At 44.7% G+C, this 17,157-nt stretch overlaps 1 protein-coding gene across 3 annotated transcripts in view; it reads left to right on the top strand.

Annotated features, from left to right (window-relative positions):
- LOC140198142 (uncharacterized) overlaps positions 1-12,895 on the top strand; it is a 188,439-nt gene extending 175,544 nt beyond the window's left edge. For all 3 annotated transcript variants that reach the window (XM_072259107.1, XM_072259106.1, XM_072259108.1), the window contains 2 exons: positions 6,418-6,464; positions 11,163-12,895. In XM_072259107.1, coding sequence (XP_072115208.1) covers positions 6,418-6,464; positions 11,163-11,240 — 125 coding nt within the window. In that variant the 3' untranslated portion in view covers positions 11,241-12,895. The remainder of the gene's footprint in view (positions 1-6,417; positions 6,465-11,162) is intronic.
- Positions 12,896-17,157: the final 4,262 nt, after the last annotated feature.

Genomic DNA, 17,157 nt, shown 5'->3' with positions numbered 1-17,157 from the left:
ATAATTTGGGACAACAAGCAAGGTCAGAAATAGAAAGATAGGCCGGATGAATTCGTGGCTGAGGTGCCGGAGCAGGGGGAGAGGTTCAGGTTCTTGGGATCTCTTCTGGGGACGGAATCAACCTGTACAAGAGGGACAGGTTACACTTGAACCAGAGAGGGGCCAATATCCTTGCAAGAACATTTGGGGGTGGGATGGAACTCTGAGCAGGAACAACACACGGGATAAAGCAGTAATCTGCAAGAGCAAGTTTTGTATTCAGGATATCAGGATGAAGGGAAAGAAAAGAATACTCAGTCAAACTGCATTTAATTCACAGCATGAGCATTAAGAGGTAACGTGAGTGAGCTCAGAATGTGGATTGGCTCTGTGGACTGGGATGTTACAGCCATAACAGAAACATGGCTGAGAGAAGGGCAGGACTGGCAGCTCAATGCTCCAGAATACAGACGTGATAGTAGATAGATGATTGGGAAGCTTTTAAAAACCTAGAGAGAGCAACTAAAAAAATTAATTAGAAGGGAAAAGATGAAATATGAATGCAAGCTAGCAAATAATATCAAAGTGGATAGTAGAGGTTTTTTCAAGTATGTTAAAAATAAAAGAGAGATGAGATTGGATATAGGACCGCTAGAAGATGAGGCAGGAGAAATAATAATGGGGGACAAGGAGATGGCTGATGAACTAAATGAGTATTTTGCATCAGTCTTCACTGTGGAAGACACTAGCAGTATGCCTGATGTTGTAGTGTGTGAAGGAAGAGAAGTGGGTGCAGTTACTATTACAAGAGAGAAGGTGCTCAAAAAGCTGAGAGACCTAAAGCTACATAAGTCACCCAGACCAGATGAACTGCACCCAAGAGTTCTGAAAGATAGCATTAGAGATTGTGATGGCATTAGAAGTGATCTTTCAAAAATGATTGGACTCTGGCATGGTGCCAGAGGACTGGAAAATTGCAAATGTCACTCCACTCTTTAAGAAAGGAAGAAGGCAGCAGAAAGGAAATTATAGACCAGTTAGCCTGGTTGGGAAGATGTTAGAGTCAATTGTTAAGGATGTGGTGATGGAGTACTTGGTGACACATGACAAGACAGTACAAAGTCAGCATGGTTTCCTTCAGGGAAAATCCTGCCTGGCGAGCCAGTTGGAATTCTTTGAGGAAGTTTCAAGTAGGATGGATGTTTCAAGTAGGATAAAGTGAATGCTGTGGAAGTTGTTATTTGGACTGTCAGAAGGACTTTGACAAGGTGCCACACATGAGGCTGCTTACCAATTTAAGAGCCCATGGTATTACAGGAAAGATACTAACATGGTTAGAGCATTGGCTGATTGGTAGGAGGTAGTGAGTGGGAATAAAAAATCCTTTTCTGGTTGGCTGGCAGTGACTAGCGGTGTTGGGACCACTTCTTTTTATGCTGTATATAAATTATTCAGATGATGGAATAGATAGCTTTGTTGCCATGTTTGCAGATGATACGAAGATTGATGGAGAGGCAAGCAGTTTTGAGGAAATGGGTAGAATGCAGAAAGACTTAGACAAATTTGGAGAATGGTCAAGAAAGTGGCAAATGAAATACAATGTTGGAAAATGCATGGTTATGCACTTTGCCAGTAGAAATAAATGTGCAGACTATTTTTTAAATGGGGAGAAAATCCCAAAATCTGAGATGCAAAGGGACTTGGGAGTCCTTGTGCAGAACATCCTAAAGGTTAACTTGCAGTTAGAGTCAGTGGTGAGGAAGGCAAATGCCATTTTAGCATTCATTTCAAGAGGTCTAGAATATAAGAGCAAGGACTTGATGCTGAGGCTTTATAAGGCACTGCTGAGGCCTCAGCTTGAGTATTGTGAACAGTTTTGGGCCCCTCATCTTAGAAAAGATGTGCTGGCATTGGAGAGGGTCCAGAGGAGGTTCATGAGGATGATTCCAGGAGTGAAAGGGTTATCACACAAGGAATATTTGATATCTCCAGGTCTGTACTCACTGGAATTCAGAAGGAAGAGGGGAATCACATTGAAACCTTTCAAATGTTAGAAGGCCTAGATGGAGTAGACGTGGAAAGGATGTTTCCCATGAGTCTAGGATGAGGGCACAGCCTCAGAATAGAGAGGCGCCCTTTCAAAATAGAGATACGGAGAAACTTCTTCAGCAAAGGGTGGTAAATTTGTGGAATTTGATGCCACATACAGCTGTGAGGCCTGGTTGTTGGGTGTATTTAAGGGAGAGATTAATAAGTTCTTGATAAGACATGACATCAAATGTTGTGGGGAGAAGGCCGGGAACTGGGGTTAAGAAGGAGGAAAATAAAGGATTAGCCATGATTGAATGGCGGAGTAGGCTCGATGGGCCAGATGGCCTAATTCTGTTCCTACGTTTTATGGTCTTATGGTCTTATGGACAGAGGTACAGATAAATGAGGAGGGGATGTTGCCTTTTGATCACGGAGGACACAGCATCAGTGATTAGAGATGACATCTTTGGAGGTTCATTCTGTGAAGCTGTATGGACTGAACATCATTTCAAACTCCTGGGAGTGAACATCACACACAACTCTCATGGTCCCAGAACACATCCTACACGGCAGGAAAGCTCACCACTGCCTCATTTTTCTGAGGAGTCTGAGAGAGCGAGACTTTGCACATCCACACTCATGTCATTCCACAGATGCACAGTAGAGGGCAGCCTAACAAGCTGCATCACTGCTTGGTACGGAAACTGCACTGTGGCGAACAGGAAGGCTCCACAATGGGTAGTTAAAACTGACCAACCCATCACTGGCACCAAACTACCTGCAATTAATGACATATTGTATATAGAGTACGGTGTGGTCCATTCTCATCTCCTATCAGATTACTTCTTCTCCAGCCCTTTACCTTTCCTGCCCACCTGGCTTCACCTGTCAACTTACAGCTTGCCTCCTCCCCCTCCCCCCACCTTTTTATTCTGACATCTTCCCCCTTCTTTCTCAGTCCTGAAGGAGGCTCTCAGCCTGAAACGTCAACCGTTTATTCATTTCCAAAGATGCTGCCTGACCTGCTGAGTTCCTCCAGCATTGTGTGTGTGTCGTTTTGGACTTTCAGCATCTGCAGACTTTCTCATGTTTACGTAGCATCCACGCCAGGACCACCAGACTCAAAAGCAGTTCCTTTCCCCAAGCGGTGAGGCTGATCAACACCTCCACCCGCTAACTCCACCACTACATTATAATTTCCCATCACTGACATTATGTACAAGCCAGTGTCACTTTATGGATAGACAATCAATCTATGCATGTAAGCTGTCGTGTGTATTTATAGTTATTTTGTGATTTTTATTATTGATAATGTGTTCTTCATAGTTTGTATTTTTTGTGCTGCATTGCATCCAGAGTAATAATTATCTTGTTCTCCTTAAACTTGTGTACAGGAAATGACACTGAACGATATTTAAACTTTGAAAAGTTTCCCGAGTAGAGAGACCTAGACAGAGGGTGCAATACTGGACCTCCTCTTGGAGAATGAGGCAGGGCAAGTAACTGAGGGAGCAGTCAGGGAGAACTTTGGCTCTGGTGACCACAGTTCTTGTAGTTTTAAGATGGTGATGGAAAAGCAAGCATGGGACCCCAAGTTAGGGTTGAAAACTGGGGCTGGGCTAATTTTGTGGGAATTAGGCAGGATCAAACGGGGGATTAAATTAGATAATGTGCATTTTTATGTGGATGAATTCTCAGGGCTTGACTGAGTATATCATCAGAATACATTGGAAGCTAAAGAAGAAATTGTGGAGGCTGTTGAAGAGATATTTGCTTCATTTTTAGCCACTGGTGAAATTCCCAAAGACTGGGATGTAGCTACTGTCATTCCGTTGTTTAAGTAGAGTAACAAGGAGAAGCCAGAGAATTACTTGAAGAAGTAACTAAAACTGTTGGTGAGAGTAGGTCAGTGGATGTTGTCTTCTTTGACCTTTCCAAAGCGTTCTAGGTCCCACATGGCAGTTTAGCTCCCATGGAATCCAGGGAGAGCAATTTGGGTGAATTCAAAATGAGTTTTTTGGTAGGAATCAGAAGGTTTTTAAGGGTTATTTCTGGGAATGGAGGTCAGTGATTAGTGCTGTGCTCTATGGGTCAGTATGGGGACCCTTGTTATTTGTTAATTATAGAATGATTTAAATGTGAATACACAAGGCTTGGTCAACAAATATGCAGATGACACAAAATGAGGAGATGTTGGTGATAGTGAAAATGGTTATCGTAGATTGAACAGTGATCCTGATCATTGAGGGAAGAGGGTTGAGAAGTGGCAAATAGATTTCGATACAGATAAGTACAAGGTATTAGATGCATTTTGGAAAATGGAACTAGTTTGCAACTGGTACTCTGAATGTTCGGGCACCAGGGAGTGCAATGAAACAGAGAGACCTCGGAGTACAAGTACATCGTTCATTGAAAGTGGTGTCACAGGTAGACAGGGTGGTGAAAAGGGCATTTAGCATGCTGACTATCTTCAGTCAGGACATTGAGCAAAGGAGTTGGGGCATTATGCTGCAGTTGTACTAGTCACTGGTAAGGCTACATTTGGACTGTGTACAGTTTTGTTCAGCCTGATATAGGAAACATGTAATGAAACTAAACCAAGTGTAGAAAAGATTTACGAGGATTTTGCCAAGACTAGAATTATAGGGAGAGGTTGGCCAGGCTATGTCTTTATGGATTGGAACATGGGGGAATTTTGCCAAGACTAGAGTTATAGGGAGAGGTTGGCCAGGCTAAGTCTTTATAGATTGGAACATGGGGGAAGGAGACCTTACAGAAATGTTTAAAATAATGAGAAACATAGATAAGGTGGATGGAATCAGCCTTCCCCAGGGAGGGGATCCCAAATCTAGGGGTGGGCAGAGATTTCAGGTGAAAGTGGAAAGATTTAACAGAGATCTGAGGAGCAACTTTTTCACACAGAGGTTGGTGAGTAGATGGAACGAACTGTCAGAGGAAGTGGTTGTGGGAAGTACAATCTTTTCATGTAAGAAATACTTAAATCGATACATTCAGGGACAGTACTTGGAGGGATATGGGACAGATACAGTAAATTGGTACGAGCTCAGAGAACAATGTGGTCAGCATGGACTCGTTGGGCTGAAGGGCCTGTACCTGTGCTGTATTCTCTATGATTCTACATTGCAACTTTACAAAACACTGGATAGGCCTCACTGGGAGTACTGTGTGTAGTTCTGGTCACAACACTATAGGAAGGATATAGTTGCACTGGAGAGAGTGCAGAGGAGATGCGACGGGAAGTTGCTGGATTGGAGGAGTTTGGTTATGAGGAGAGATTGCATCGGCTGGGCTTGGTTTCCCTGGAGTGAAGGTAGCTAAGGAGTGACCCTTATAAGTATACAAGGTTGTGAAAGGCATAGATGGGGTAGAGAGTGAAAATCATTTCCCATGGTATGACAGGGGTATCAAAAACAACTTTTGGGTTTAAGCTGAGAGGAGGGAGTTTTGAAGGAGATGTGTGGGATGACCTCGGGGTTGAGGACCCCCCTGCTCGACCAAACCTTGGAATTCTCATTTGGGTGGATGCTGCACAACGTGTCCCCTGTTTCAAATCAGTACCCCGGAATAACAAACGGTACGCAATATGCAGTTAAACGACTAAGATTTTATATTTGACTGTGGGGTTAGTAGATAAACAAAATATAAAATAAAATGTACCAAGAGACTTATTAATCAGTTTGTCAGTTCGTGCACAAATCGTTGGAGCTCACGGATTCCCCTGCGCTGATCCTCCGATCGTTGTCGACCTCCGAGCTTCCGCCCAGAGCCCGGAGAGTCGGGTAGCCCACCGACTCCTCGAGCCCATCTCCTCTCTTCATTCCCCTCACGCCTTCTGCCCAAAGCCCGCAAAAAACCGATAGATTTTAGACAGACAAGAAAGAATAACCTCCCTCCCATTGGTTAACACTGAATTCCAAAGCCCCGTTATCTCTGCTTATAACCCAGACATGCTGCTACAGAGAACCCACTACCTCAGCAGTTAACATTACAGAGAAGCCATTTTATTAGCCTTAGCAGTTAGCATAGAAGTGAACCCCTCAGAGATAGATGGGGTAGAGAGTGAAAATCATTTCCCATGGTACGATAGGGGTATCAAAAAGAACTTTCGGGTTTAAACTGAGAGGAAGGAGTTTTGAAGGAGATGTGTGGGATTAGTTTTTAAAACAGAGAATGGTTGACATCTGGAACACACTGACAGAGGATGACATGTTTAGCATTACAAGAACGATTTAGAACCTCATTTAAATAGACATGGTTTAGAAGGGTATGGACCTCATGTGGACAAAATAGATTGGTGTCCATGGCCGGTTAAAATAGCAACAAGTAATCTTCACCAATGTGCATCATTCATCTAGAATTTATAAGGGATTATTTCATTCATTACAGGCAGGAACGAAAGAACTAATGAGAACAACCGTGGTGAAACAGAGCAGGTATTTTGTTCATATAAATTCCTGCAGTTTTATTGTGTTTAAATAGTTTGTAAATTCACTGTTATTTCTCCCTCTCTCAGTTCACACATGAATAAAGTCATTGGAATCTTCCTGCTCTATTTATAGACATAGAAATATAGAAAAACTATGAAGTTGTGCCGAACATGTCCCTCCGTTAGAAATTACTACGCTTACCTATAGCCCTCTATTTTTCTAAGCTCCATGTATCTATCTAAAAGTCTCTTAAAAGACCCTATTGTATCCGCCTCCACCACCATTGCTGACAGCCCATTCCATACACTCACCACTCTCTGAGTAAAAAACTTACCCCTGACATCTCTTCCGTACCTACTCCCCAGCACCTTAAACCTGTGTCCTCTTGTGGGAACCATTTCAGCCCTGGGAAAAAACCTCTGACCATCCACACGATCAATGCCTCTAATCATCTTATACACCTCTCTCAGGTCACCTCTCATCCTCCGTCGCTCCAAGGAGAAAAGGCCGAGTTCACTCAACCTATTCTCATAAGGCATGCTCCCCAATCCAGGCAACATCTTTGTAAATCTCCTCTGCACCCTTTCTATGGATTCCACGTCCTTCATGTAGTGAGGCGACCAGAAATGAGCACAGTACTCCAAGTGAGGTCTGACCAGGGTCCTATATAGCTGCAACATTACCTCTCAGCTCTTAAACTCAATCCCACGATTGATGAAGGCAATGCATCATATGCCTTCTTAATTACAGAGTCAACCTGCGTCGCAGCTTTGAGTGTCCTATGGACTTGGACCCCAAGATCCCTCTGATCCTCCACACTGCCAAGAGTCTTACTGTTAATACTATATTCTGCTGTCATATTCTACCAAAATGAAGCACTTCACACTTATCTGGGTTGAACTCCATCTGCCACTTCTCAGGCCAGATTTGCATCCCATCGATGCCCCGCTGTAACCTCTGACAGCCCTCCACACTATCCACAACACCCCCAACCTTTGTGCCATCAGCAAATTTCTAACCCATCCCTCCACTTCCTCATCCAGGTCATTTATAAAAATCACGAAGAGTAAGGGTCCCAGAACAGATCCCTGAGGCACTCCAAAGGTCACCAATCTCCATGCAGAATATGACCTGTCCACAAACACTCTTTGCCTTCTGTGGGCAAGCTGTTCTGGATCCGCAAAGCAATGTCCCCTTGGATCCCATGCCTCCTTACTTTCTCAATAAGCCTTGCATAGGGTACCTTATCAAATGCCTTGCTGAAATCCATATACACTACATCTACAGCTCTTCCTTCATCAATGTGTTTAGTCATATCCTCAAAAAATTCAGTCAGGCTCGTAAGGCACAACCTGCCCTTGACAAAGCCATGCTGACTATTCCTAATCATATTATACCTCTCCAAATGTTCATAAATCCTGCCTCTCAGGATCTTCTCCATCAACTTACCAACCACTGAGGTGAGACTCACTGGTCTATAATTTCCTGGGCTATCTCTACTCCCTTTCTTGAAAAAAGGAACAACATCCACAAACCTCCAATGCTCTGGAACCTCTCCCGTCCCCATTGATGATGAAAATATCATTGCCAGAGGCTCAGCAATCTCCTCCCTCGCCTCCCAGAGCAGCATTGGGTACATCTCATCCATTCCCAGCGACTTATCCAATTTGATGCTTTCCAAAAGCTCCAGCACATCCTCTTTCTTAAAATCTATGTGCTCAAGCTTTTCATTCTGCTGCAAGTCATCACTACAATCACCAAGATCCTTTTCCATAGTGAATACCGAAGTAACGGATTCATTAAGTACCTCTGCTTTTTCCTTTGGTTCCATACACACTTTCCCACTGTCACACTTGATACGTCCTGTTCTTTCACGTCTTATCCTCTTGCTCTTCACATACTTGTAGAATGCCTTTGGGTTTTCTTTAATCCTGCACACCAAGGCCTTCTCATGGCCCCTTCTGGCTCTCCTAATTTCCTTCTTAAGCTCCTTCCTGTTAGCCTTATAATCTTCTAGATCTCTAACATTACCTAGCTCTCTGAACCTTTTGTAATCTTTTCTTCTTGTCTAGATTTATTACAGTCTTTGTACACCACGGTTCCTGTACTCTACCATAACTTCCTTGTCTCATTGGAATGTACCTATGCAGAATTCTACACAAATATCCCCTGAACATTTGCCACATTTCTTCCATACTTTTCCCTGAGAACGTCTGCTTCCGATTTAAGGTTACAATTTCCTGCCTGATAGCCTCATAATTTCCCTTACACCAATTCAACGCTTTTCTAACTTGTCTGGTCCTATCTCTCTCCAATGCTATTGTAAAGGAGACAGAATTATGATCACTATCTCCAAAATGCTATCCCACTGAGAGATCTGACACCTGACCAGGTTCATTTCCCAATACCAAATCAATTACAGCCTCCTCTCTTGTCGGTTTTTCTACATATTGTGTCAAGAAACCATCCTGAACACACCTAACAAACTCCTCCCCATCAATATCCATTGCTCTAGGGAGATGCCAATCGATATTTGGGAAATTAAAATCTCCCATCATGACAACTCTGCTATTATTACACTTTTCCAGGATCTGTTTCCCTATCTATTCCTAGATATCCCTGTTACTATTGGGCGGCCTGTAAAAATCACGCAGTAAAGATATTGACCCCTTCCTGTTCCCGACCTCCACCCACAGAGACTCCATAGACAATTCTTCCATGGCATCCACCTTTTCTGCAGCAATGACACTATCTCTGATCCACAGTGCCACACCCCCACCTCTTTTGCCTCCCTCCTTATCCCTTCTGAAACATCTAAAACTCGGCACTTGAAGTAAGCATTCCTGTCCCTGAGTCATCCAAGTCTCTGTAATGGCCACCACATCATATCTCCAAGCTCTATGCTTCACGCTCTAAGCTCATCCGCTTTGTTCACAACACTCCTTGTATTAAAATAAACACATCTCAATTCTTCGAACAGAGCGCGTCCCTTCTCTATCACCTGCCTGTCCTCCCTCTTGCACTGTCTACTAGTTTTCTCTATTTGTGAGCCAACCTCTTCTTCCCCAGTCTCTTCGGATCAGTTGCCACCCCCCAGCAATTCTAGTTTAAACTCTCCCAGCTAGCCTTAGCAAACCTCCCCACCAGGATATTGGTCACCTTGGGATTCAAGTGCAACCTGTTCTTTTTGTACAGGTCACACCTGCCACAAAAGAGGTCCCAATGATCCAGAAATCTGAATCCCTGCCCCCTGCTCCAATCCCTCAGCCACACATTTACCCTCCACCTCATTCTATTCCTATTCTCACTGTCGCATGGCACAGGCAGTAATCCTGAGGATACTATCTTTATGGTCCTGCTTCTCAACTCCCTTCCTAACTCCCTATATTCTCCTTTCAGGACCTCTTCCCTTTTCCTACCTATGTCATTGGTACCAATATGTACCACGACCTCTGGCTGTTCTCCCTCCCAACGCGGTATATTTTGGATGCGAGCTGAAACATCCCAGACCCTGGCACCTGGGAGGCAAACTACCATCCGAGTTTTCTTCCTGCATCCGCAAAATGGCCTGTCTGACCCCCCAACTATAGAGTCCCCTATCACTACTGCCTTCCTCTTCCTTTCACTACCCTTCTGAGCTACAGGGCCAGACTCTGTGCCAGAGGCACGGCCACTGTTGCTTCCCCCAGGTAGGCCGTCTCTCCCAACAGTATTCAAACAGGAGTACTTAATGTCAAGGGGTACAGCCACAGGGGCGTTCTCTAGTACCTGACTCTTCCCCTTCCCCCTCCTGACTGTGACCCACTTGTCTGTCTCCCGTGGCCCCAGTGTGACCACCTGCCAATAACTCGTCTCTATCACCTCCTCGCTCTCCCTGACCAGGAGAAGGTCATTGAGCTGCATCTCCAGTTCCCTAACTTGGTCCTTTAAGAGCTTCAGCTCGACACACCTAGTGCAGAGAAGGCCATCCGGGAGGCTGGGAGACTCCGGGACCTTCCACATCTGACACCAAGCACAGAAAACTGGCCTCTGACACATACTTCCTCCTTTCCGCAACCAACACAAGTAAACCTACTTCACCTCGTCCCGTTACTGCCTAAGCCCGTTGAGCCAAAGCCCGATCACACTGCTTCCTCTCACTCCTCTGCCCACTGTATATGGTGGTCATCTTTTTAAATCTGTCTCGCTCTACTGGCTGACGTCAGGCACCTGCACAGTCTCTCCTCTCTTTTACCCCGAGTAGTAAAATCTGCCTCAGCTCCAGAAATCAGCCGGTCACCCACAGCCTTCTTGCTCCAAGTCAAAACCTGGGTTTGATTTATAATGCCACTCTCTCTCATTTATTGACACATGGGTTAGCAGGAATCATGACCTCTGTTATTGTCGATAATATCTGGTTAATTTTAATTTAATTGACAGTATCCCTTAGAGTTTCATTACATTCTTGTTTGGACACCATTATGGTTATTTACCATTTCTATCAGTCTGTGTCTGGTTCTGCAGAAAGTGGTTGTCTCTGTCTGAACCCTTTGTAACATCAGTTATGTCCAATTAGTCACCTCTGCCTCTCCCTCATCCCACTGCCCTCCCCTGCCCCATCCCATACCCCTCCCCCCACTGCCTGTCAGTCTGTCCCATCTTTATCTCAGTGAACAAAGTGAAGATTTGTCATCATGTATAACAAACACATTCTGTCCATTTTAGGATCCTGGAGAAATGCCGGAATTACAACCTCTCGGCCCAGGTCATGAAGCTGAACCTGAAAATCATCCGGTCAGTTAGAAGGGACACGGCAGTCTTCAGTTCCAGAGGTGACTGTGAGGGCAGGTTCTGTGTCCCTGCTGTAGACTGGAGCCTGGAAAATCCTTCCCTCCAACAGTGGGACCATGGTGCTCTGTAGCTGTAACTTGTATTACCCTGAGTGAGAACAACACTGCACTCATTTCAGCTCTCAGCTTCCGGTGAGAAATTCAATCCTGATAATCTGGCAAAATTCTCATTGGTACCGGAATCATTTTAAGGAACCATGAAAGAGGAGCCCAGAGGGGCTCGGTCCACAAGACCTTGTGAATTTATCTCTGATTTAGATCTCTTGAAGGTGCAATAACTACATAATATGTGCTTCAGAAGACAGTCCTGACTGCAATCTGGGACATCAAATGCAGGCTCCCACACACAGTTCAACTGCTTTGCCTGATGAAGACAACCACAATCAGGTTTATTGTCACTGTGTTATGAGATGAAATTTGTTGTTTTGTGACCAGATCACTGCCTCTCAGATTCTTCGCCTTGGGATCATTCATTGCTGATTTCTACCACATCTCACACTTTACTCCTTGCCGCTGCCTGGCTGTAGACCTGGAGGGTCACCAAGGCCCCCTTGTACAACAAGCACCTCTTGTGGTTAATGTTCCCCACCAGAATGACAAGGTCTCTCTGAGTCCCTCTCCTTTCCCATCATTTCCAATCTGTTTGTGAAGCAACAACACTTCCTATTGCTTGTATTTGTTTGTGCCATCAAGGCTGACTTCCCCTGTCGTAGCAGAGAGGTGAAGAGCTGGCAGCTGAGAGAGATCAAACAGAACGTCCCGATGTCACCATTTTCACTCTCGGCCATGGCATTGCTCTTCCATCACGTCGGTGTTACAGGAGTTACCCTTTGTACCCTCGCAGTAGTCAGTTGGAACTGGAGTTCCTTTGTTCACCTGTTTACTGGAATCTGCAATGAAATCAGCCGGTTACAGTTTCAGGACAATAAATCCCATTCATACACGGATCGTTAACCCTGAGCATAATAATGAGGCCGGCATCATCCAACTCGGAGTGACACATCAGTGATGAGCATTTTCTTCATCAATCTACAAACATCGAGCTATTGCTCCTGGGCCATCCTGAGAAGGGTCACAGAGTCACACAGCATAGAAACAGGCCCTTCGGCCCACCAAATCCATGCTGACCTTGTTGTCCATCTACACTGATCTCAGTTGCAATCATTGTGGGATCCATGTCAAATCTGTCATTTTCCTGTCCAAATTGTCTGCTGTTAGTCAAACTGAGGACAGTGTGTAGACTCCACCCCACCTTTGTGTTGTTGTATCAGACTAAACCAGTGAATCCAAGCCCAGAAATCCTTTCCATTTTGTACAAGTATTAAAACTGCTCTGGCTGTTGCACTAATGCTGTCCTTAGAAATCCCATAAAGATTGTGATTTCCCCAGTGCCAATACCAGGTACAGCATTTCCTCACAAACTCCCTCCCATTTTTGTACAGTGAGCAGTGAAACTGCAATAAAACTCTATGAGTTTGAATGTTGTACTGGAGGGTGATTTTGGGATATTTTAATCCTATACTGTATGTATATGTGTACATTTGTATTTTAAACGTGTTGCCTGGTGCCTTTTTATGACCATTGCTGATTAAATAAGCCACTTCTGTTTTGCTGTTGGTTACTATTCATGAATGGGATCAGCCTAATTATAGGATAATTTACAATGTCCGATTAACCTCCCACCTTTGGACTGTGGGAGGACGGTGGAGCATCCGAGGAAACCCACACAGTCACAGGGAGTGTGTACGAACTCCTTACAGACAGTGGTGGGAATTGAACCCGGGTCACTGGTACCATAAAGTGTTGTGCTGACCAATACAGTACCATGGTCCAGAAAATGCTGGAAACTCTCAGCAGTTCAGGCAGCATCTGTGGAAAGAGAAACAGAATTAATGTTTCAGGTTGAGGACGTCAGAAGTGGGAAAGATTGAAAACAGGTTGGTTTTAAATTACAAGGAGGATGGAGCGGTTCGGTAAAACAAAAGGGTCAGAGTTTCCGTGGGGTACGTTGTAGACGAGATCACTGGGTTTGTAATGAATGAAGTTATTAGGGAGGTGGAACATGAACAAAGGAACATAAAACTCTGGAGTGAGGGAGACGGAGCACACACAAAGGGATGTAAAAGTTGTGAAATGTAGAGCTGTAGGAAATGCCCAGCAGGTCTGTTAATGGAGAGAGAAAAACTGAGTCAATGTTACAGATGGGTGAGCTGCAGCAGAACTGATGGTTCTGAGAGAATTAGAGACAACAGGCTGTCTGATGTTGAATATCGAGTCTGGGAGGCTGCAGTGTGGTCAGGAGGAAGATTTTCATTTACAGTTGAGACAAAGTGAATTGAACCCACTGGCTGGAACCGCACTTTACACGAAGGAAGGTGGGTGTGGTTGTTGGAGTTTAATTATCCCAGTCCCAGGATATCGCTCTCATTTGTCGGGACCAATAAACACATCATATTACAAATATCCTGGAAAATATTAGCATGTTTCTCATGGGCCTGAACTGAGCCCACTTTGAACAGAAATCTGCATACTTGCCTGGTGGAACACAGGAAAATAAAACAACAAGCCTAACAGCTCAAACTATAACTACAGCTCCTTGTATTCCTGCCCATGTCCGTGTAACAAGGAAGCATGTAGCCATTTTCCTGGAATGGAAGGGACACTCAACATTTTCAAATCGTTCCCGTCCATCCGCCCACTGCTCCAGCTCACCCCAGTTTACTGCTATTCGCCTGACTGTCGGCTGTTTCCAACTGTGCAGTCTGCAGCTTCACTATCTTTTAAATTTAGTTGTTAAAAGCCAAATTTAAAAAGAGAGCACCAAATAGATTCTTATTCCTGTCACCCAGAGTGTAAAGGCAAAGTTTATATTCAGAGTTTTATCACTAGGTCTGTATTTCATTGAACATTTATAATGACCCACAAGTTACAAACGGCATCCTCTTAGTATTGAAGGCGCTATATAAGTGCAATCCATTTTGTTGGACCCTGAGGAGTGTTGAGGGTCAAGTCACTGGGAAATTCCCACCTCTTCCTTTTCTCATAGATCTTTGCCAGTCTCACGTGTGAGGGAGAGGCAAGCAGCTCGTTAGTACAACATTCTTCTCCGAGGATCGTCACCTTGTCGCGGAGAGGCTGGTGATGGAGATCCCAAGAGCGATGCCTTCTGGAATTTATCTCCTGGTGTGGTCACCACAGTGATGCTGTCAAGGGGAAGGTTTCAGACAAAGAACGATCCAACTAAGACCTCAATGGTGGAGCTGGCAGAAGGTGATCAAACTGCACAAAGACAGTGAAAGCTGCAGCAGTGAAGGGTCCCAGTCACTGGGCCCCGACCCTGATCTGTCAAGGAACCTGTGGTAGCTGCCCGTGCATCTGAACACAAAGGGTCCAATATCCTGGCAGGCAGGTTTAATAGAGCTGTAAGGGAGGGTTTAAACTAATTTGGTAGGGGGATGGGAACCAGAGTGATAGGGCTGAGGAAGGGAAAAACAGAAATAAGTCAAAGAAAGCGTGCAACAGAGATGATAAAAAGGACAGGCAGGAGATGAGGCATAATCACAGCTAGTGGGATGAGTTACAGAGCAATAGAGGTGTGGTGCAGTTAAAATGGAAAGCAACAAATACTGGACTGAAAGTGTTGTATTTGAATGCAAGCAGTATAAGAAATAAAATGGATGATCTTGGAAGTCAGCTACAGATTGGGAAGTATGATGTTGTTGCCATCTCTGAAACTTGGCTGAAGGATGGCTGCCATTGGGAGTTGAATGTCCAAGTATATACGGAGTATCAGAAAGATAGGTTAGTAGGCAGAGGGGCTGGTGTGTCCCTGTGTATAAGAAATAATATTAAATCATTAGAAAGGGGTGACATAGGATCGGAAGGTATAGAGTCTGTATATGTTGTGTTAAGTAATGGCAGGGTAAAAGGGGTCCAATATAGAACGTAGAACATAGCGCAGTACAGGCTCTTCGGCCCAGAATGTTGTGCCAACCCTCAAACCCTGCCTCCCATATAACCCTCCACCTTAAATTTCTCCATATACCTGTCTAGTAGTCTCATAAATTTCACTAGTGTATCTGCTTCGACCACTGACTCAGGCAGTGCATTCCACACACCAACCACTCTCTGGGTAAAAAACCTTCCTCTAATATCTCCCTTCAGATTCCCACCCCTTACCTTAAAGCCATGTCCTCTTGTATTGAGCAGTGGTGCCCTGGGGAAGAGGTGCTGGCTGTCCACTCTATCTATTCCTCTTAATATCTTGTATACCTCTATCATGTCTCCTCTCATCCTCCTTCTCTCCAAAGGGTAAAGCTTTAGCTCCCTTAATCTCTGATCATAATGCATACTCTTTAAACCAGGCAGCATTCTGGTAAATCTCTTCTGTACCCTTTCCAATGCTCCCACGTCTTTCCTATAGTGAGGTGACCAGAACTGGACACAGTACTCCAAGTGTGGCCGAACCAGAGATTTATAGAGCTGCATCATTACCACGCGACTTTTAAACTCTATCTCTCAACTTATGAAAGCTAACACTTCATAAGCTTTCTTAACTACCCTATCTGCCTGTGAGACAACTTTCAGGGTTTTGTGGACATGTACCCCCAGATCCCTCTGCTCCTCCACACTGCCAAGTATCCTGCCATTTACTTTGTACTCTGCCTTGGAGTTTGTCATTCCAAAGTGTACCACCTCACACTTCTCTGGGTTGAACTCCAACTGCCACTTCTCAGCCCACTTCTGCATCCTATCAATGTCTCTCTGCAATCTTCGACAATTCTCTACACTATCCAGAACACCACCAACCTTTGTGTTGTCTGCAAACTTGCCAACACATGCTTCTACCCCCACATACAGGTCGTTAGTAAAAATCACGAAAATTGAATGTTCCAGAACTGATCCTTGTAGGACACCACTAGGCACAACCCTCCAATCCGAATGTACTCCCTCCACCATGACCCTCTGCCTTCTGCAGGCAAGCCAATTCTGAATCCACCTGGCCAAACTTCCCTGGATCCCATGCCTTCTGACTTTCTGAATAAGCCTACCGTGTGGAACTTTGTCAAACGCCTTACTAAAATCCATGTAGATCACATCCACTGCACTACCCTCATCTATATGCCTGGTCACCTCCTCAAAGAACTCTTTCAGGATTGTTAGACATTTTCTGCCCTTCACAAAGCCATGCTGGCTGTCCCTGATCAGACCGTGATTCTCTAAATGCCTATACATCCTATCTCTAAGCATCTTTCCCAACAGCTTTCGCACCACAGACATAAGCCTCACTGGTCTATAACTACCCGGACTATCCCTACTACCTTTTTTGAACAAGGGGACAACATTCGCTTCCCTCCAATCCTCCGGTACCATTCCCGTGGACAACGAGGACATAAACATCCTAGTCAGGGGCGCAGCAATCTCTTCTCTCGCCTCGTGGAGCAGCCTGGGGAATATTCCGTCAGGCCCCCGGGACTTATCTGTCCTAATGTATTTTAATAATTCCAACACCTCCTCTCCCTTAATATCAACATGCTCCAGAACATCAACCTCATTCATATTGTCCTCACTGTCCTCAAGTTCCCTCTCATTGGTGAATACCGAAGAGAAGTATTCATTGAGGACTTCGCTCACTTCCACAGCCTCCAGGCATACCTTCCCACCTTTATCTCTAATCAGTCCTATCTTCACTCCTGTCATCCTTTTGTTCTTCACATAACTGAAGACTGCCTTGGGGTTTTCCTTTACCCTACTCGACAAGGCCTTCTCATGCCCCCTTCTTCCTCTTCTCAGCCCCTTCGTAATCTCCTTTCTTGCTGCCCTATATTCCTCAATAGACCCATCTGATCCTTGCTTCCTAAACCTCATGT

The sequence above is a fragment of the Mobula birostris genome, chromosome 5 (genome assembly GCF_030028105.1).
Source record: "Mobula birostris isolate sMobBir1 chromosome 5, sMobBir1.hap1, whole genome shotgun sequence".
Taxonomy (NCBI): domain Eukaryota; kingdom Metazoa; phylum Chordata; class Chondrichthyes; order Myliobatiformes; family Myliobatidae; genus Mobula; species Mobula birostris.
Note: the sequence above shows the minus strand (reverse complement) of the source record. Positions and strands in the feature narration are given on the sequence as shown.